The sequence below is a fragment of the Colossoma macropomum genome, unplaced genomic scaffold (assembly GCF_904425465.1).
Source record: "Colossoma macropomum unplaced genomic scaffold, Colossoma_macropomum, whole genome shotgun sequence".
Lineage (NCBI taxonomy): Eukaryota > Metazoa > Chordata > Actinopteri > Characiformes > Serrasalmidae > Colossoma > Colossoma macropomum.
Window position 1 is genome coordinate 89,158 of NW_023495389.1, and position 22,238 is coordinate 111,395.

Here is a 22,238-nt window from a genome sequence, read left to right on the forward strand (position 1 = left end):
ATACTTCATATAACCACCGGTGGGCCGCCCAGAATTCACTGAGCAAAACGTCAGTGGACCGCCAGGTTTGCCTTCACTATCCTCTTGCCTAATCTGCTCTGAGAGTATTACAAAACAAGTTTGCTTGCTAACTGCATTTAAGATTCAAACATTTTGCATTTTGGGTACACTTAGAAGAGAGTAGAGCCAAACAGTCATATTACAAAAGGAAATATGACAATACAGTCATATTCAGCAATACTGCCTGGTTATTTTATAAATAAAACGCACATTACAGAGCTAGTTAGTTAGCTATATGACTTTACTAGCACACAGCTGTAATGTAATGAGACAGTTTCTAAGTTTCTTACCATGTTAATCACAGTGGATGAACATTTAGAGTAACGGACTTCACTTCAAATTAAACATAACGTACCTTTTCACACTCAGTACTGCAGTTATGAATACAGTCCTCAAGTCTCTGTAACAGCTCTGAGGTTCCTCCGTTCAGCTGTGTGTTGAAGGCAGTGTAGATGTGTCCTTCACTGACTACATTTCCCATAATCCTCTGTGTCAGAGCTGATGCGGTTGGAAAGGTACCAGTAAACAGCAGCACTGACTCCGTGTACAACGCTGCATTCTTGGGCACTGACTTATGATACCGCATAGGCAGCAACGCATCGAGGCAGCAACGTATCGAGGCAGCTGCCTTAGGTTTTGGACACGACAGACGCAGCTCTGCTGAGGGTAGGAGACCTGCAGAGTTGCCATATTGAGGGAAGTCATTTATCGTTTAACTTTGTGGGAAATGGTGTGAGTGATACAGTGAGGACTGATGAGGGTGTAAGGTTTATATAAACAGGACTGTGTAGAATTATAAACTCATACTGTTCGCTGTTTCATCAGTTTCACTTCTTCACATTCTCACTTCTGCACATTTTCATACACAATTTCTGTTTACTTACTGAATTTATCATATTGGAAAAAAATAAAACAAAATGTATGTGCAAAAATTATGGCATATTTTACATTTTATGTATTTTTCAGTTAGTGAAACTCAAATAGAGTAGAAATGTTTAGATTTAGAAATCTAAAATTAGCAGAAAAATGCCATATTTAAGTGTGTTGTCTGTAGAGGACGTGTTCACTTATTTACACTGAAACCAGGGGTGTTCAAACATTTGTATATATCTGTGTACAATGAAAAGGGACTTACTTGTTTTAAAATAACATGATTACATAATTTCAAAAAGAAACTGTTGCATTTATACTTTACTGCTTTATGTTGTTAACGCCTCAAAAGAGGAGAATCAATATATGTGGCAACCCTGTTCACTTCCTCCTTCAGACCCGTTAGCTCTCGGTGTACAGAGAAGAACCGGGGCTCGAGTAAACGATGAATATATCATGATAAACACACAAAGATGCACATCTACACTGGATAAACATGGAGAAGATCGTCTGGTGGCTGTTTCTGGTGGCTACTGTTCGTCTCGCGTTATCAGGTGAGTCTGATCTCAGATAAAATGATCTGCTAAAATACACAGTCAGTCATCATGGCGAACTTCCTCCATCTGAAATTACACCGTGTGATGTTTGATGCTCAGTAATGTTGTTTACTCTGTACGTCAACAAGAGCATACAAACAAAATATGATATAATTTTATGGTCCATTAATTAATGGCTATTTTTTAAATATACTTTTCACAACCTACTGTCTGTGTGGTGGCACCAGTGTGGTGGTGGGGGTGGAGCGGATGTGACTATAAGTCAATCAGCAGCTCAAACACTGATCTACATTCAGTTTCGAATAACTGAGCGGGGACTTTCAGGGTTGTCATGTTGGGTGAAATCCCTCTTTTTTAACTCCATGGTGTAATGTGAGTGATACAATAAGGGCAGATGTGGCAGTAGATTTATATTAGCAGCACTGAGTAGAATGAAAATGATACTTCGGGCTGTTCATTGTATGATCAATCTTCATTGTTTTAAACACATCTCTTATGCTCATATGCTCATATATATACACTCCCCTGCAAAGAAAAATGGGCCGAGTCCAGAAGAGCTTTTAATGGTCTAAACAACAAATCATTGGTCAGTAAACAGGCAGACAGGGGAAGTTAGTATGGGAGCTTTTCTCTTTCATTTCTTTAAATATTAAGTTTTGTGTGGATAAAGAAATCTTGCTGTATATGTTTTTTATAACATCCTGTCCACTGTGTTACTAACGTCTCTGTAGGGGACGTTAAAGTCGTTTCCTCCCCTCGGGATTATAAGGTTCTGTCTGCGTTCTGAGCTGTTCTGAGATACTGAGCTTCAAAGAGTTTGCAGTCTAAATAGCCAAACTGATATGTGGAACACTTCTGCTGTTTATGCTAATAATTGGTTTTAAAAATATAAATTAGTGCTGTAGCAGAGTGTCTACATGATCAGGAAGTGAAATTTAATGCCTTTTTATGGCTTTTTAATGACATTTATTTATATTAATGTATTTTTTTATAACATTTATTTTTTGTTTTAGGACAAATAATTTTTTCTTATCTAAAAAAGCCTTGCTGTTTAAGTGCCAAATATTTTGTCCTCTGCAGAGTCAGTTTTAAGTAGGAACCATTATTTTAAGTTTATTTAGTCAGACAGAAACAGCTACTCTAATAAACTGGCCCAGCAGGTCAGTATAAAATCTTGAGGTTTTGTCTTATATTAGAAATGTGACTCTAATGAGCTGAAATGTTTTATTTCGGGAGAAAAAAAGCTGGATGAATGAATGAAATTAGTTTATGATGTAATTTAGACCCCATCAATTCAAATCCTCACTATTTCATTACTTAATATCTATAAAAGTTAAGAAGAGCTTTTAAAAAAAAAAATAAGTGACAGAGTCGCCTGCCCTGAAACTGGATTACAGTACAGCCGTACAGGAATGTCTGCCTCATATCTGACTGTTATAATTCTTCTGGCATCAGCAGGTGAGTAAAAAAGTATAACTAGGATAAAACACAGACTCTGATTAACCACATGGACCTGTGTCAGTTTAAAATTTCAATGATCAACTAGTGCCTTAAGAGCTCATTGATCAGAGCCAAAAGTTAAACAGACCACAGAATGGCAGAGTTACAGAGACTCCGTCTGCCAGACTGACTTGTGAGAATGTTGAATGTATAAACTTATGGTTCCTACCTAAAATTCCTTTTCTGGACTTATTTATAGACCCTAAATTAATTCTGAACTGTTGACACTGAATTCTTAACAGTGCAGTTTCTGTCAAAACTGATCGTTCAGCTGAAGTATTAAGAGAGGATTTCTGTATCTGTATCTGTAATCCATGAAATATTTGTAATATACTTATTCATGCCCTGTTTACATACAGTTTCATATACCTGTTTACACATATAGTATTTGTTTTTGTTTTTTTCATTTTTTGTTACATTTCCAACCAAACGCTCTGCCATAAATATACATTATGCATTTGGTTCAGTCAGGCACTTCAGTGAAGCTGCCTGGTAGTCAGTAACACTGCTGGATTACATTCAGTACAGTTACATCACATAAACTGATACTATTTAAAGATAACAGCCCTCAGAAAGTGGGATAGGATCATCATATAGTCCTCGAAATATATAGAATTTGAAAAGCCTAACAATTCCAGTAACTGCATGCATGAACCTTAATAAAGGAGAAGGTCGCGATTGATACTCATGTGTGTGTGATGTTAATGTATAGACATGACTGTGTGGTTGGTGAAGCACAGAGAACTCATTGCTGTGATTGTTTTTCCTCTGGTGGATTTGTATCAAGTTTATTTCAGTTTATAACCTTATTTACAGTGATTGTTAGTGCTGAGTATGGATTATCCACATTAGATTAGCACCTCTCTGTTAAATTAGTACCTTCTCACTGTGTGTGGAGGGTCTAATATGTCATTCATACAAAGGAGATATTTTTTGGTCTCACTAATTTACAGCCACCTCAATTAAGAATTAATAATCAGGAAATTAAGCAGGTTTTGTCTTATGAATACCTGGCGTGCATATTGATCCAATAATATCATAATATCATTGAAAACACACACACACACACACACACATGCACACACACACAGGTTAAGGTTAAGATCTTTTGGGGCCAATAATCAGATTATATTTTGTAATCCAGAGTGGGATGCAGTACTGTGTGACAGCATGGTATAGCTGTTTTTTTAGTAAAATTAAGATTGTAGGTCAATCTTCAAAGGATGATTTTACAACAGCCTGTAGGGCAAATATGGAAAGATTATGTTTAGTTTTGTCTGATTTATCATGTTCTACATGGTGAATAAAACATTTTCTCTTTAAAAAGATGTTTTAGAGCACCGAAGTCAAGACTTAATAAGTTTAGGAACTTTTTATTCCTCAGCCAGCTGTGATACTTAATCAAAAGAGAGTGTTTAGATAAGAACACGTAGCAAACTATACACTCACTGTGCAATATTAGGGGTCATTGGGAGCAATGAGGAATCTGGTAATGGTGTAAAGGTGTGCAGGTGGCAGGCGTACACAAGTCACTTAAGTAAAAGTACTAGTAATCCTATAAAACACTCAAGTAATAAGAAATATGACGCATTTTTTTTTACTGAAAATGAAATAAAAAAATGTTCATGAATGAATGTAAAGTGAAGAGGAAAACATTTTTAAAAAATCATTTCTAATTTAGTTTTATAAACAGGATATCTCTTTAATGACGGTTGGAGGTACACAGCCATCAAACTGAGTGTACATAATGGTTTAGACTAGAACTGCAGGCTTAATCCACAAAAGTCCACTCCTCTGGAGCACTCGAAGACGATTATATGTGTTTCCTTTACAAGAATTTGAGATGGACGTTGATGGAATCTCTACTGAGGAAAAAATGTTGACTTTTTAACAGTTAATACTAAACACTAGATCAGATTTTCAGACATGGAGTTACACACAAAAAAATCCTCTACTGTCCTGCAATGTCATTACATCAGTCTACAGGCCTTTCCTAACGTCAGCGCAGTCATCACCCTGCATATTCTAACAGTTCCCCCCAAAACAAAACAATAGCAACCAATCAGAAAGCTGGATTCACACAAACGCAGCCAACACTGCAGCACCTTCAACTGAAAACATGCGTCCACTCAGCATAGACACAACTTCTGTCCAGAGAATTGACAAAACAAAGTTAAAATCAGACAGTTGAGATGTTAAACATACAAAGTTAAAGCTGCACCTGATTATTGAAGCCAAAAGCAGAGGATACTGTCGGTCCCTTTACCTTAATGCACATACAAACCCGTCGGTCCCTTTACCTTAATGCACATATAAACCCGTCGGTCCCTTTACCTTAATGCACATACAAACCCGTCGGTCCCTTTACCTTAATGCACATATAAACCGGTCACTCCCTTTACCTTAATGCACTTATAAACCCGTCAGTCCCTTTACCTTAATGCGCATATAAACCCGTCAGTCCTTTACCTTAATGCACTTATAAACCCGTCAGTCTCTTTACCTTAATGCGCATATAAACCGGTCACTCCCTTTACCTTAATGCGCATATAAACCCGTCACTCCCTTTACCTTAATGCACATATAAACCCGTCACTCCCTTTACCTTAATGCACATATAAACCCGTCAGTCCCTTTACCTTAATGCACTTATAAACCCGTCAGTCCCTTTACCTTAATGCACTTATAAACCCGTCAGTCCCTTTACCTTAATGCGCATATAAACCCGTCAGTCCCTTTACCTTAATGCACTTATAAACCCGTCAGTCTCTTTACCTTAATGCGCATATAAACCGGTCACTCCCTTTACCTTAATGCGCATATAAACCCGTCACTCCCTTTACCTTAATGCACATATAAACCCGTCACTCCCTTTACCTTAATGCACATATAAACCCGTCACTCCCTTTACCTTAATGCACATATAAACCCGTCACTCCCTTTACCTTAATGCACTTATAAACCCGTCACTCCCTTTACCTTAATGCGCATATAAACCCATCAGTCCCTTTACCTTAATGCACATATAAACCCGTCAGTCCCTTTACCTTAATGCGCATATAAACCCGTCGGTCCCTTTACCTTAATGCACATATAAACCCGTCAGTCCCTTTACCTTAATGCGCTTATAAACCCGTCAGTCCTTTTACCTTAATGCACATATAAACCCATCAGTCCCTTTACCTTAATGCACATATAAACCCGTCAGTCTCTTTACCTTAATGCACTTATAAACCTGCCACTCCCTTTACCTTAATGCACATATAAACCCGTCAGTCCCTTTACCTTAATGCACTTATAAACCCGTCAGTCCCTTTACCTTAATGCACATATAAACCCGTCAGTCCCTTTACCTTAATGCACTTATAAACCCGTCAGTCCCTTTACCTTAATGCGCATATAAACCCGTCGGTCCCTTTACCTTAATGCACTTATAAACCCGCCACTCCCTTTACCTTAATGCACTTATAAACCCGTCAGTCCCTTTACCTTAATGCACATATAAACCCGTCAGTCCCTTTACCTTAATGCACTTATAAACCCGTCAGTCCCTTTACCTTAATGCGCATATAAACCTGCCACTCCCTTTACCTTAATGCACATATAAACTTGTCAGTCCCTTTACCTTAATGCACTTATAAACCCGTCAGTCTCTTTACCTTAATGCGCATATAAACCCGTCAGTCTCTTTACCTTAATGCGCATATAAACCCGTCAGTCTTTTTACCTTAATGCGCATATAAACCGGTCACTCCCTTTACCTTAATGCGCATATAAACCCGTCAGTCCCTTTACCTTAATGCACATATAAACCCGTCAGTCCCTTTACCTTAATGCACTTATAAACCCGTCAGTCCCTTTACCTTAATGCACATATAAACCCGTCGGTCCCTTTACCTTAATGCACTAATAAACCCGTCGGTCCCTTTACCTTAATGCACATATAAACCCGTCGGTCCCTTTACCTTAATGCACATATAAACCCGTCAGTCTCTTTACCTTAATGCACTTATAACCCATCAGTCCTTTACCTTAATGCACATATAAACCCGTCAGTCCCTTTACCTTAATGCACATATAAACCGGTCAGTCCCTTTACCTTAATGCACATATAAACCCGTCAGTCCTTTTACCTTAATGCACATATAAACCCGTCGGTCCCTTTACCTTAATGCACATATAAACCCGTCAGTCCCTTTACCTTAATGCACATATAAACCCGTCAGTCCCTTTACTTAATGCACATATAAAACCGGTCACTCCCTTTACCTAATGCACATATAAACCCGTCAGTCCCTTTACCTTAATGCACTTATAAACCCGTCGGTCCCTTTACCTTAATGCACTTATAAACCCGTCGGTCCCTTTACCTTAATGCACTTATAAACCCGTCGGTCCCTTTACCTTAATGCACATATAAACCGGTCACTCCCTTTACCTTAATGCACTTATAAACCCGTCAGGCCCTTTACCTTAATGCACATATAAACCGGTCACTCCCTTTACCTTAATGCACATATAAACCCGTCGGTCCCTTTACCTTAATGCACATATAAACCCGTCAGTCCCTTTACCTTAATGCACATATAAACCCGTCAGTCCCTTTACCTTAATGCACATATAAACCCGTCAGTCCCTTTACCTTAATGCACTTATAAACCCATCAGTCCCTTTACCTTAATGCACATATAAACCCGTCGGTCCCTTTACCTTAATGCACATATAAACCCGTCAGTCCCTTTACCTTAATGCACATATAAACCCGTCGGTCCCTTTACCTTAATGCACATATAAACCCGTCGGTCCCTTTACCTTAATGCACATATAAACCCGTCGGTCCCTTTACCTTAATGCACATATAAACCTGTCAGTCTCTTTACCTTAATGCACATATAAACCTGTCACTCTCTTTACCTTAATGCACATATAAACCTGTCACTCCCTTTACCTTAATGCGCATATAAACCTGTCACTCCCTTTACCTTAATGCGCATATAAACCTGTCAGTCCCTTTACCTTAATGCACATATAAACCTGTCAGTCTCTTTACCTTAATGCACATATAAACCCGTCAGTCTCTTTACCTTAATGCACATATAAACCCGTCAGTCCCTTTACCTTAATGCACTTATAAACCTACATGTAACTCATGTAAAGCCCTGTTTTTACAGGTCACTCAGACACATCTTTTGACCTCACCTGGGGCTTAAATGCAAAATATATGAAACACTGGCACACTGCAATAGAACTGAAAGCTTTATAGCAACGATCGCTAAGCAATGATGGAGGTTTTAAAGGAAAAAGGCGAAGCTTTCAGTTGGTATTTTGACTAAATGTTGCTTTTTCATGGATGACAATGATAATTTGGATTAGAAAACAAATTAAGTTTTTATTTTAAAAAAATCAGCTTGGTACATATTCTTATCCACTTTATTGGGTAGGCCTGTGCCTTGTTGTTTGTGTTACAGTTGTTAACGTTATATACACAAGGAAAAAGCCTGAACCAGTGTTTATAATAATAATAATAATAATAATAATAAATTATTTTTGTTACATTCACACATTCAGTGTTAGTGTTTCGTTGCACATTTTGTCCCATTTCGTGTGTCACACAATAAAATTTAAGGAAAATAAATAGCAGCCCCACATGACCTACTGGTAGGACATGACAACATTCCCTTATAGGACCAGTAAAGTACATAACAGAATAAAGTTGAATGAAACTGACTGAACAACGATCCCAGTACTTGTTCTTATCTTTACAGACTCAAACTCTCTGCAGTACCATTATACCACAATCACACCAGGACAGCATTTCCCAGAGTTCATTTCAGTGGGTCTGGTGGATGGAGAGCAGTTTGTTTACTATGACAGTAACATCACGAAGAAGATCCCAAAGACTGAGTGGATGGAGAAGAATGAGGGTGAAGATTACTGGAATGAAGAGACACAGACCAGTCAGGATCATCAGGACAGGTTCAGACATGACGTGAAGACTCTAATGAAGCGCTTCAACCAGAGTGGAGGTGAGTCTACTGATGATTAAAGAAGTGTTTAGAACAAGTCTAGAGTGTTTTTGCTGTCATTGATTTATTCTCTGCGCGTGTGTGTGTGTGTGTGTGTGTGTGTGTGTGTGTGTGTGTGTGCAGGAGTTCACACACTGCAGCAGATGTACGGCTGTGAGCTGGATGATGATGGCACTATTAGAGGACACTGGCTGTACGGCTATGATGGAGAAGACTTCATCAGTCTGGATCTGAACACTGAAACCTGGACTGCAGCTCATCCTAAAGCTGTTATTACCAAAAGGAGGTGGGAGAGTGAAGATGAAGCTCTTCATGTTAAAGCCTACCTGGAGAATGAATGCACTGCATGGTTACAGAAGTATGTGGGTTACAGCAGATCCAGTCTGGAGAGGAAAGGTACAGTGATCTGATCTGTTACTGTAACTGTTCACTCTCACTGTTTCACCCTCATCACTGAAAACCTGCTGATCATTTACTCACTGATTACTCACCAGAACATGGAGGAGAAACTTCCCTCAACACTGACTCACCTGATACTGATTCAGCACTAATACAGCATTAATACAGCACTAATACAGCATTAATACAGCACTAATACAGCATTAATACAGCACTAATACAGCATTAATACAGCACTAATACAGCACTAATACAGCATTAATACAGCACTAATACAGCACTAATACAGCATTAATACAGCAGATACTCTGATAATGAACAGAATAAACAACACTGTCACTGCAGTGAGACGTGTTTGTGTTCAGCTTTGTTACATTATTGTAATAAACTGGCAATACAGGTAATAATTTAGTGGATATTGACCATCTCTCTCTCGCTCTCTCTCTCTCTGTCTGTCTGTCTCTCTCTCTGTCTCTCTCTCTCTCTCTCTCTGTGTGTGTGTGTGTGTATCTTTCTCTCTCTCTCTTTCACACTGTGTATCTCTCTCTCTCTCTCTCTCTGTCTCTCTCTCTCTCTCTGTCTCTGTCTCTCTCTCTCTGTCTCTCTCTCTCTCTCTCTCTCTGTCTCTCTCTCTCTCTCTCTCTCTCTCTCTCTGTCTCTGTCTCTCTCTCTCTCTCTCTCTCTCTCTCTCTCTCTCTGTCTCTGTCTCTCTCTCTCTGTCTCTCTCTCTCTCTCTCTCTCTCTCTCTCTCTCTCTCTCTCTCTCTCTCTCTCTCCAGTCCCTCCTGAGGCGTCTCTGTTCCAGAAGGACTCTTCTTCTCCAGTGGTGTGTCATGCTACAGGTTTCTTCCCCAAAGCAGTGATGATCTCCTGGCAGAAGAATGGAGAGGATCTGCATGAGGACGTGGAGCTCAGAGAGACGCTACCCAACCAGGATGGAACCTTCCAGAAGAGGAGCATTCTGACTGTCTCGGCTGAGGAGCTGAATAGAAATCAGTACACCTGTGTCATTCAGCACAGCAGCCTGGAGAAGAAGGTGGTGCTGCAGGTGTCTGATCGCACAGGTGAAAAAATAAACCTTACAAAATATTTCTGCTTTAACACATCACTGATAAGGTCAGCAGATCAGTCTTACACTAATCTTTTTCAGGTGGAGGATCTGCGGACACCATTACTGGAGATTATCGGTTCAATACTGGAATTGCAGTCATGGTTGTTCTTGTACTTCTCCTTATCATTGTTGCTGGATTGTTTGTGTGGAGGTGGTGGAGAAAGAGGAGGAGGAGGAGACCTGGTGAGTCAGACATGACTAAGTGTTTTTCACTATGATGTTATATATGTGTTATTGAGGATGTATTCAGTGTTGCTGATCTTCTGTAGCTCTTTCTATCACTTTTTCATTCACAGTTCATATGTGTAGCAGTTCATTTACAGTGGATGAGTAATTAAAGTTCTGCACACAACAAACTGTTCATACTGCTAATTTTGTATCTTACATTTACCTTTAGACTTCCAGCCTGTCAGTAAACCCCAGTGACCGTGAGTGAGCCTTTGTCAAATTAAATAACCATTAAAAACTAATGAATTATTTAGTTTCTTGTTTAATTATGAATCTCTGAGTTTTAATGCTGAATATTTTATGTTTTATAGCCTCTAATGGAGAAGAATCATCCACCAACGTGTAAAGAGAGACTCACACTGGTTTGAGGCTGAGGCTGATCCCTGAACACCTCCTCCTTAGTGAAGACCAAACAGCTCCTCTACTTCCTCAGGAGACTGAAGAGGGACAGCCTGTAAACACCCGTCCTCAACTTCTTCTACAGAAGCATCACAGACATCATCCTGACCAGTCCAGCACTGTCTGGAATGGAAACTGCTCCATCTCAGACAGATAAACACTGCAGCTTCAGTGAAGCTCACACACACACACACACACACACACTTGTAGTTGCCCCAAAGTGTAAAAGCCCAGGGAGACTGAGGACCATGGTTTCTGCTGCATCTAGAGACGAGCTGTTGAGTGTTGAGCCACTAGATGTCGCCCACATGCGGGGTGTCACTTGAAATTGAGTGAATAGTAGAATTACCGAAAAAGTTTTGTACCGCTAAACTGAGGACCGCTGGGCTCAAACAACATCATCTGGATGGAATATTACTTTTAAACGCCCAGCGCCTCCAACTACTGCAGATACATTATTTTAATCAGACTGTGTTTGTGAACTGACTTTAACAGTCCTGTGTTTCCAGATTAAATAATAAAAGTCATGGCTAAGAGTGATTATTAAACACCTCCCGGATTCTGCAGGACTTTTTTGTGCTTTAGCGATTAGCATAGCGAGCGCTTAGAGCCGCCATTACCGCCAGAGCCTGTAGAGTAGAAGGAGCCCGCCTACAAGGCTGTCTGACCAATAGTGGCTGAGCAGCGGAGGCTCTAGCCAATCAGGTTCTAGACCGCTCCCTACGGACGAGTAAGGAGTCCACTCTGCTGCCCGAGCGCCGCCCCCAAACAGAACCACCGTTTCTGACTGGCTGAAACCTCCGTCAGTTAAAACACCGAGCTTTGCCCGCGATGGACTGAGATTCACCCCCGAATCAATAGAAGTACAGTATCAGTGCAGCAACAGTGACGCCACACGAAACAACTCGCTCAGAAAACGACAACCGGCCGCTAAACGAGTACAAAATGCTGAGACACAGCAACACAACATTCACCACACCCGCTGCTGCAGCATGAACCGCTCAAACAGCACGGAATCACCACAAAAAGCACAGAATTACCACAAAACAACCACCACAACACAAACCTGCACATCGCAAAGAAGCACAACAAGCTCACACTGCGCAGCGGCAGCCATTAAACCCACTTTCCTCACCTTATGAAGACTAAAGCGCTGGACAATGTCTGAAGAGTGATGATTAAATCCGTAATAAACCCAACACCGGAACAAATCTGACCAGATGATGACAAATAAGCTGTAAAAGTGGCGATTTACTAAACCAAAGCGCTAAAGTACATTAAAGCAGGTAGTTCAGCGATTTCTGAACAGGAGAACGAGCCTGTTTACGCACGACTTGATGGTCTGAATCTAAGAATCGATTCTTGAACCCTTCGAGTCGACTCCTTTCCATCACTAGCGAATAGCTGAATGGAATGAACTCCTGAGGATGACTCGATTGAATCAACAGAATCGATTCCATTGTCATTGGTTTCTGTCACTGGTGGGTCTCAGAGAAAGGAATCGACTCTGTTGATTCAATCGAGTCGTTTTCATCTAGTATATCCGCACTGTACCGAGTCAAACCCTTTTTAGTGCTAGATACTCAGTTGTTCATGCTCTTGTATTAGCTAGGAATAAAGCGAGGGGCAGCTTACCGAGGCCGTGATTCTGTTCATGTACTTGAAGTGTTATTTACATATAAGATGCACGTTTGTACTCACAAAACCTTTCTCCCCCCTGAGTACAGGACAAACACCAGCATAACCAGAGTTTTATCCAGCAGGGCTGGGTTTCCCAAAAGCACCATTGTCATTGTTAGCAAATACCAAAGTGAGCATTACATTCAACTCTCTCTACCAGTTAAGATGTTCATCATCCTTCACTGGTTTCTCAAACATTCAGCAGCCTGGATGTGTCACTTCCTGATAATTCAGGTTACGTTGGCATTTAGAAGACTTTCTTGCTCTAACATGGCCACTTCAACTTGGTTTGTTAACCCCAGGGTCCGCTGGAGGGCCCAAAGTTTTAATACACGCTTCTATAACCTAAGAGAATAGCTCAGTTAGTTTGCACTGAAGTCCCTGTAGTGACTGAATAATCAGCTCTAGTGTGTAATAAGCCTGGGGTGTTAAGGAGTTCATTATTTGATTGAATAAATCAGATGAAACTGCAGAAACAGAAGAAACAGAAACTTATGTCTTGGAGTCGTCATTGGCTGAAGAGATGAATGAATTTCCTCTTACTATCTATGGTCCATGAGTTTATCTGATCTGGTAACCATTGGTGATCAATAAGTGAATAATGATGCAATGGGACTTGGAAAACTTTAAGAGATTTTACTTCCCAAATTTTAAGAGTGACTGTTGCATAAACATAATTGTTTATAATCAACATGAATTATGCCCAAGATAGTCACAATGATAACCAACATGAATGTCACAGTTCCATCACCAACATGAATTTGACGTTGTTTTGGTGAGACTGACAGTTCTGTTGTGGATGAAGTATTTAACATCCCTCCATGTTGGAGATCTTAAAGTATTCTCATTCTCGATACGTGAAATGCAGTCCTTTTTCTGGAACCTCGTAACGTTCAAGGAAAACTCCCAAACGTCTGAGTAGGGCAGCTGTTTCGTCTTCACTCCACGCTCGCCTCCTGTGTTGAACGCGGTCTGAAAGCAGCAGAGAAGTGAAGGTAAAATGTAACAGTTGTACTGTGCGAACAGTCCGCCACACAAATAATATCTGGACAACAGCGGTCCTGTGGTCAGACACTGACCAATGATGAATGGGGTATGGTGTGACTGATATACTGATGTGCCAAAAGTAATGGGATCAGAACTAGTATCACTCACTCACTGTCCATTTCATCAGCTCTGTTTATCATGTTGTTATTTGGGTGGTGGGTCATTCTCAGCACTGCAGTGACGCTGACACACTAACACTTCACCACCACGTCAGCGTCACTGCAGTGCTGAGAATAACCCACCACCCAAACAGTACCTGCTCTGTCCTGACCATTGAAGAATGATTGGGGTACTGACCACTGAAGAACAGGGTAAAAGGGGGCTAACAAAGTATGCAGAGAAACAGATGGACTACAGTCTGTAACTGTAGAACTACAAAGTGAAAAACAGAGCTGTTAAAATGGACAGAGACTGTAGAAACATTTGGTGGTCATAATGTTACGTACATGACTGTGTATAGTGGAGCTGTAAGGTAGGGGTTTCTGATAAAGTAGCCTAATAAAGTGAAACCTAATAAACTCATGCAAGTCAGCAACAAATTATACTCACATATCCACTCATCTGAGTAACTATAAACTGATGAGCCAAAAAAATTCATCTTTAATTTGGCCACTACAGTGTAATTTATCTAGTAATGAAGGACTTTTCAAATTGTGACTGCCTTGGTTTACTATCCAGCTTAGCCTGTTTGTGTGTACCACGTTTTATTAATCTGGCCCGTTATGTTTAAGAGGGCATTCAGACCATTTCAGTATATACACATTAAAACTCACCACGATCTTCCATCAGCTTTCTTTTACTCTTAATACCTAAACTGATCACCAGTCTTCTCCATGAAGAGCCAGTGTGCCTAACATGTTTTCCGTCCAAGCAACAAGAATGAGACCAAATGATGAACGCATGTATTCAGGTGTGCGTCTCCTTAAAAGCAATGAAAACCTGCAGTCACACTGGCTTCTTGTGAAAAAGACTGGTGACCCCAGCTCTAAAAAGTGCAGGGCAGTGCTTTAGAATATACATGCTAAAACTCACTGGGCTGCTCTGTCAGCAGCTTCTTTATCGCCTTCTTCTTACAAACAGCAGGGGGGACATAATCATCCTCCTCCTCTGTGAAACAAAACAAAACATTGTTTTCTTTTTACAGAACAGCTTTTCAAATACATTTTACAGATGTTCATAACTGAAGGTGTCTCTGGTGATGAGATCACAATACTGCCAAAACACGTTCTCCTACGGCCCCTTGAGGTGGGGTTTCTTACATCACTTCCACTGGAGGAAGAGCACTGTGCACATTCACTATGTCAGTCTTTCACTGTATTTCTTCTAAGTATTTTAAATATTAGAGGTTTGATGTTTGAGCTGGTATTCAGGTTCGGCTGTGTCCGTTTCACCAAATACCCTGGTAGCCTTGGTTATAAGAGGTTTTCTTTGCACCTTTTTGCATCCTCAGCCCAAATGAAGATGAGCTTCTTGTTTCGCTAGCGCACCCGCCATGAGGAGCGTCTTACAGTACAGGAAGACCTTACAGGACAGAGCAATTTGAAAACAGTCTCACAGTTATTGCGTATTTTCTAGCAGGCCATGACGTGGATGATACAGGCGGTACTTCACTACAGTCAGGGATGCATCAAGACACCTTCGTGTTTACACTACAAATGTAGTCATGCACATCTCTGACCACCTCCGAATGTGGTTTGGGCAATCGGATTACAGTGCATCTTCAAGACACACTGTACCCTTTTCACACTTGTACTTAGTGCTGACCACTTATGATCAGATCACTCAGGGCGCACGTTAATGCCAGGTGTGAAGAAGGCCTTAGACCTAGTTATTAAAGGGATGAAGACTTACCATCCATTTCTGCATCTTCATCACCATCTGTTTCCTTTCTTCTTTGCTGCTCAGTCTTTCTTTGGTAGGCTTTGCGCCTCATCACCACCTAAAATCGGTTTTATAAACAAAATGAGCATCCTAGAAATACAACCCCATTTCCAAAAAAGTTGTTGTGCAAAATGTAAATGAAGAGAAAATGCAGTGATGTGCGAATCATTTAAACCCTTTATGTATTTGAAAATAGTACAAAGACAACAAATCTAAAGCTATATGCTCATTTTGAATTGGATGGCAACAACACGTTCCAAAAATGTTGATCATCTACATGTAGCTGATAACGTTACGCCTCCTAGAAAACTAATATATATCAGCCCAATAATCACTTCTTATTACACGACATCAGACAGTCGATTATCAGAAGTCCTTTGTTTAACTGCAGCTCGTCTGTATCAGACGGTTTGTGGTAACATGGTCAGAATTCAAGCTAAGCTAGTCCAGTGCCAGAGAGAGCTGGGCTACTGCTTAAACTCATATTAACCCAGTTTAAACCAACATTATTCCACTTCACTCTAACACTACTGTGGTACTGACCAACGGGACAACGTTAGACCAACTGACCAGTACACCAGTTAACGTTAGCCAGAAAGTTTAGTATCAATATTACTGAAGCAAAACAAAGGAAAAACACAGTTTACCAAAATACTACAGCTGAGTATTTCTGATTAAAAACGTGGTGTTAAAAGTGTGAAATTAAGAGAAAACAGCGCTCACCTGTCTGAATGCTCGTAAAAGGATGCAGCTCCAGAAAACGCTGCATCAGCTCATCCCTCTGAGAGGCCAGTCGCACAGCAGGAGACTCGTTAGGGACCAGCGCTGTACGTAGCGATAGGAAGTTCGATTCATTTTACTGAATCGGTTCTTTCGAACTATTCTGTTCAAAAAATCCAACGCCCGATTCAACCGATTTATTAACTTACCTCATGCTCTAAGAAGCTTAAGTTGGCTTCTACTTCGCCGGCTGCGTATTTAAATGTTGCCATCCCACCTTAAATAGTGCAGTAGTTGCATACATTAGAATTGAAAGAAGCAGTTCGAAAGAATCGGTTCAACAAGAACGAATCGAACTTTCCATAACTAGCTGTCTGTTCAAATAACGAATCAGCTTTTCATTTGAAGATGGCTGGAATTAAGGTTAAAGCAGCATTAGCTAAAGGAGTGGTTCACCTATAAATCACTTCTGGGTAAACCATTTATTTAAAGCATTGGTGTTCATGTGAATGAAACTTTCAGTGGATTTAAACACTGCACTTATGTGAAATTATGAAAGTTCTTAAAAATATTATCAACTAAAAAATAAGAAATGATTCTGCACCAAATATGTACTATTTTCACTGGGCTTGTATATTTAAGCATATAATAGTCATAAAACAATGAAGTTCTTGATATTTAACAGTTTAACAAAATGAAAAGCTGAACATTTTCCTACTATGATTAAATGATATCAAGAACTTAATTGTTTCATTACTGTAGCCTATGTGGGACATTTTTTCTTAACCATTCTACAAAAAGGCAGAGGTCCCGATCCCGACTACATACATATAGGGCCCTTGTCAGGCAGGGGGTGGTTGTAGAGCCACCAAACTCGCAGGATGTTGTTGCCCCACTGAGCCCAAAGGTCCCTATGCCCAAAGGTCAAGGACATACAGCCTTATCTGTTTGGCAGCTGTAATTTGCGGCCTAGTTAGTGAGAGGGCAGAATGTACATTATAAGGTCTATCGGTGTGGGGGAAGATTGTGGAGCTACCAAACTTGAAAGACTTTGTTGTCCCAACAGGCTGCCAACCATATCCCAGTTTAATGACCTGAGGCCCAAAGGTCAAGGAGATACTGCCTTAACTGTATGACAGCTGTTATTTGCGGCCTAGTCAGTGAGAGGGCAAAACATGCATTATGAGGTCTATCGAGGTGAGGTAAGGTCGTGGAGCTACCAAATTTGAAATATTTTGTCGTCCCAACAGGCTGCCAACCATATCCCAGTTTGGTAACCCTAGGCCCAAAGGTCAAGGAGATATGCTATTATCTGTATGGCGGCTGTAGGTTGGGCCTAGGTAGTTAGTGGGCAAAACATACATTATGAGGTCCAGTGAGGTGGGGATAGATTGTAGAGCCACCAAACTGGACACTTTGTTGTCCCAACAGGCTGCTGACCATATGCCACTTTGGTGACTCTAGGCCCAAAGGTCAAGAAGATACAGCCTTATCTATACAGCAGCTTTAATTTGGTGAACAAGTGAATGCATTTTTCCATTCATTAAATGACACAGTAGCCGACAACAACACAGAACAGAAGTGACTTTGATCATACAGGATCATTAATCTGTGGATAAAACTCTGGTTATGCTGGTGTTTGTCCTGTACTCAGGTGGAAGGAAGGTTTTGTAAGTACACATGTGGACCTTATATGTAAATAACACTTCAAATACATGAACAGAATCACGGCCTTGGTAAGCTGCCCCTCACTATATTCCTAATACAATACAAGAGCGTGAACAACTGAGTATCTCTTAGGAACATGTTGCACTCCATGATATTACATTAGCCAGTGTTTGCTAATTTTAACTAATGTCTATTAGTTTTTACTAATAATCAGCAAAATCAGGTGTCTGGTAAATACATACATAATACATGTTAACTACCTCAGCAGAGAAGCAAGCTACATACAAATAAGATTGTGTGTGTGTGTGTGTGTGTGTATATATATATATATATATATATATATATACATATATATATATATATATTCAGATCGTTTCAGATCATTTTAGAACATTTTAGATCTTATTTGAGCTGAATTCCTGTTGAAATTTAACTTGAAGTCCTTTTTGAACGACAAAACATGTTAATGAACAGCAGAATAATTAACAGCGTCTCTGTTTCTGAACTAAAGACTTGCACTAAGCACTAAAAAAGAGTTTGACTCGGCACAGTGCGGATATACTAGATGGAAACGACTCGATTGAATCAACAGAGTCGATTCCTTTCTCTGAGACCCACCGATGACAGAAACCAATGACAATGGAATCGATTCTGTACTTCAGCGCTTTGGTTTAGTAAATCGCCACTTTTACAGCTTATTTGTCCTCATCTGGTCAGATTTGTTCCGGTGTTGGGTTTATTAAGGATTTACTCGTCACTCTTCAGACGTTGTCCAGTGCTTTAGTCTTCATAAGGTGAGGAAAGTGGGTTTAATGGCTGCCGCTGCGCAGTGTGAGCTTGTTGTGCTTCTTTGCGATGTGCAGATTTGTGTTGTTGTTGTTGTTTTGTGGTAATTCTGTGCTTTTTGTGGTGATTCTGTGCTGTTTGAGCTTTAATCGCGGTTCGTGCTGCAGCAGCGGTTGTGGTGAATGTTGTGTTGCTGTGTCTCAGCATTTTGTACTCGTTTAGCGGCCGGTTGTCGTTTTCTGAGCGAGTTGTTTCGTGTGGCGTCACTGTTGCTGTACTGATAATGTACTTCTATTGATTCGGGGGTGAATCTCAGTCCATCGCGGGCAAAGCTCGGTGTTTTAACTGACGGAGGTTTCAGCCAGTCAGAAACGGTGGTTCTGTTTGGGGGCGGCGCTCGGGCAGCAGAGCGGACTCCTTACTCGTCCGTAGGGAGCGGTCTAGAACCTGATTGGCTAGAGCCTCCGCTGCTCAGCCACTATTGGTCAGACAGCCTTGTAGGCGGGCTCCTTCTACTCTACAGGCTCTGGCGGTAATGGCGGCTCTAAGCGCTAGGCTGTGCTCTTGTGAGCAGGGAGGCTAAGAACTGTGATGGACTGAGTTTTCTGAGGCTCTGTGTGGAAGTGTATTTGATTAGTGGTGGGAGGGGAGATTAAATATATTATTAATATTATTTTACCTAACAAAGTAAAACAGTCGGTATTGATTTCAGATTGACTTTAAAGGTCTCCTTTTCATGACAGTGAGACTAAAAAGATGATATTTTAGGACAGAATTATGGCCTGTTTTGAAATGGCCTGTCTAAATCTAAATCCTGATGGGGTCTCTCTAAAGATGGGACCATTAAATCTGGGAAAACTGGAACAGTGGTAAACATAAAGTCACCAACACAGCTCATCTGTGGCTGAGAGACCCATTTTATTCCAGCTACTGTGATCAAAAGGTTCTGCCACCAGATAGAGGTGTTCTCTCTCTCTCTCTCTCTCTCTCTCTCTCTCTCTCTCTCTCTCTCTCTCTCTCTCTCTCTGTGTTTGAAAAGTGGTTGAGTGCACCCCTGTGTAAAATTTCGGGGCTGGTTAAAAAATAGAAGCCCAGGCCAGACAACGCTCCTTATTTTCTTAATTAAGTTCTAAATTAAAGCCATTCTGTAATATTATTAGTGGAACAAAGAAATATGAATATCAGCTTCACTGAATTTCAACTTATATGTAGAAAATCATGGGTTATTTGAAAAAGAACAGTATGTGGATATTAGTGTATCTTCAGCTCTCTGCTTTTATGACCCGGGGCTGTATTACTGAAAATTCTTACCTTTTCATCTTAACTCAGATCTGACAGGTCACGATAAGATTTTTCACAAATTCGTATTACAGAAGCAAATCTTACATTAATTTAATAATCTTATCTTACAGAATCTTCTCTCATCTCAAGTTAGGAAATCTTAACTTACTCGATTGAAGTCGACAATCAACTGTCATGTTTGTTACTTAGCAACCGACCATACGGCTCAGATGAAACGTAAACAGGTAATCAAGTTAGTTAGCCAGACAGCTAACGTTAGCTACCGTTACTGGTGTAAAGAAAGTCAGATAAAACTAAAGCGGGATGAACTGAAAGTTAATAATGTTGTGGCAGCGATTTGTGCTGTTTTTCAGAGAGTCTTCAGTTTCAGTTTCAGTTCCCAATTGCTTTAGCCGAGCGCGCTAACGTTATTCCCCCTAGTATTTCATCATCAACATTAACAACGAAGGTAATAAGAGGGGAGAGTGGAGAGTGGAGATTGGAGATCGTCTCTGCAGCGTCTGGGACTTTTAAACGCTGTTAGAAAAACTCACAAGTCAAAGCCCCGTTTTCAGTATAGAAAACGTAGCTAGCTAACGTCATTATGTTACTAATAGTGAACTGTGCTGTGTATCTCCGCATAAAACAATAGAAACAGACGATTAAAACAGAAGTTACGACCGTCTGGGGTTTATCTTGAAGTTAAGAAAATTTTGGATATTTTGGCAACTTATGATGTTTCTGTACCGTTTTCTTATCTGGAAATAAGATTATAGACTTAACTGTTGTTCTGTAATGGCTTCTGTCCTAAATTCAGTCATAACTGAAGTTACCATGACAACAAAGAAGATAAGATATGATCTCAGACTAAGAATGTTCTGTAATATGGCCCCAGACCTCCAGACTGCCACAGTGCTGCTTTATCCACTGGGTATACCTGTTCATGGCCTGTATTCCAACTGCTGATCAGTGCCTGTGAAAATTAGCTCACAGTGTTATGTCTTAACATCCTTCATCTCTGTTTGTCTCAGTTTGTCCTTTTTTGTCCTAATTTAAAGGGCTGTGGTGTGAAAGGTGGGGGAGGGGATTGTGCAGGGTTATGTGTATTTGTATACAACCCCTGTTTATCAGGGGAAAAGAAACAATTTCTCTTTTTACAAACACATTGTAAAAAAAATGAGTGCTGTGGCGTCAGTTAGTCCTGGATACTCCTTGAAATCCAGTGCTGACTATGGAAAACAAGGCAGCTCTGCATGAGGCAGCACAGCTGAGTGACACAGTTCTCGGGAACAGAACCTGTCAAGTCTTGACTACTGCAACTCGCTCTTGGCTGGTCTTCCGATGCAGCCATCAGGCCTCTGCAACTCATCCAGAATGCAGCAGCAAGACTCATCTTCAATCTCCCAAAGTTCAGCCACGTCACCCCACTGCTGCATTCCCTTCACTGGCCTTCTGTAGCTGCACGCATCAGATTTAAAACCCTTATGGTTGCCTACAAAGCCAAAAATGGACCAGCCCCTCCCTACTTGATGGCAATGGTAAAATCTCGAACTGTACCACGAGCCCTTCGAGCTTCGAGTACAGCTCAGCTTGACCCGCCATCCTTCAAAGCGCGCGGAAGGCAAGCATCAAGACTGTTTTCTGTGATGGCACCCAGGTGGTGGAACGAACTCCCACTGGCTGTCCGAACAGCAGAGTCTCTCGCTGTCTTCAAACGCAGACTGAAGACACATCTGTTTATTCAGCACTTAAATGAGCACTGAATTAAGTATTGATTGTAAGGTATTGTACAGCACTTATGTATTGTATTGTATTGCACTGTTCTGTGTTTAACTCTGTCCCTTTTCACTAGGTCAATTTTCTCTAGGTGTCAATGACCTTCTGATTCTAGCAGTATCTAAGTTTAGGACTGTCTTTCTCTCTAACCTATTGGTAGCTAGCGAAGATTCTTTCTCTGGATAGACAAAGCACTTTTTGTAAGTCGCTCTGGATAAGAGCGTCTGCTAAATGATGTAAATGTAAATGT

The 22,238-nt window shown here is 40.6% G+C and overlaps 1 protein-coding gene across 2 annotated transcripts; it reads left to right on the forward strand.

The window, feature by feature from the left end:
* Window positions 1-1,327: 1,327 nt before the first annotated feature.
* Window positions 1,328-11,697, forward strand: LOC118802010 (H-2 class I histocompatibility antigen, Q9 alpha chain-like). Of its 2 annotated transcripts, none has more exons than XM_036562447.1 (7): window positions 1,328-1,484; window positions 8,753-9,013; window positions 9,137-9,409; window positions 10,191-10,475; window positions 10,562-10,720; window positions 10,920-10,950; window positions 11,062-11,697. In XM_036562447.1, exons 1-6 carry the CDS (start codon window positions 1,427-1,429, stop codon window positions 10,946-10,948), a joined length of 1,065 nt encoding a protein of 354 aa, XP_036418340.1. In that variant the 5' UTR covers window positions 1,328-1,426; the 3' UTR covers window positions 10,949-10,950; window positions 11,062-11,697. The 2 variants fall into 2 exon arrangements, with proteins under 2 accessions (XP_036418340.1, XP_036418341.1); XM_036562448.1 differs by having other exon boundaries at window positions 10,562-10,705.
* Window positions 11,698-22,238: the final 10,541 nt, after the last annotated feature.

Bases quoted from the DNA above. Each gene is read 5' to 3' on its own strand.
- LOC118802010 (XM_036562447.1), top strand. From the start codon at position 1,427: ATGGAGAAGATCGTCTGGTGGCTGTTTCTGGTGGCTACTGTTCGTCTC. The intron at 9,014-9,136 runs GTGAGTCTACTG...GTGTGTGTGCAG, and splicing joins GCGCTTCAACCAGAGTGGAG to GAGTTCACACACTGCAGCAG. The intron at 10,476-10,561 runs GTGAAAAAATAA...AATCTTTTTCAG, and splicing joins GCAGGTGTCTGATCGCACAG to GTGGAGGATCTGCGGACACC.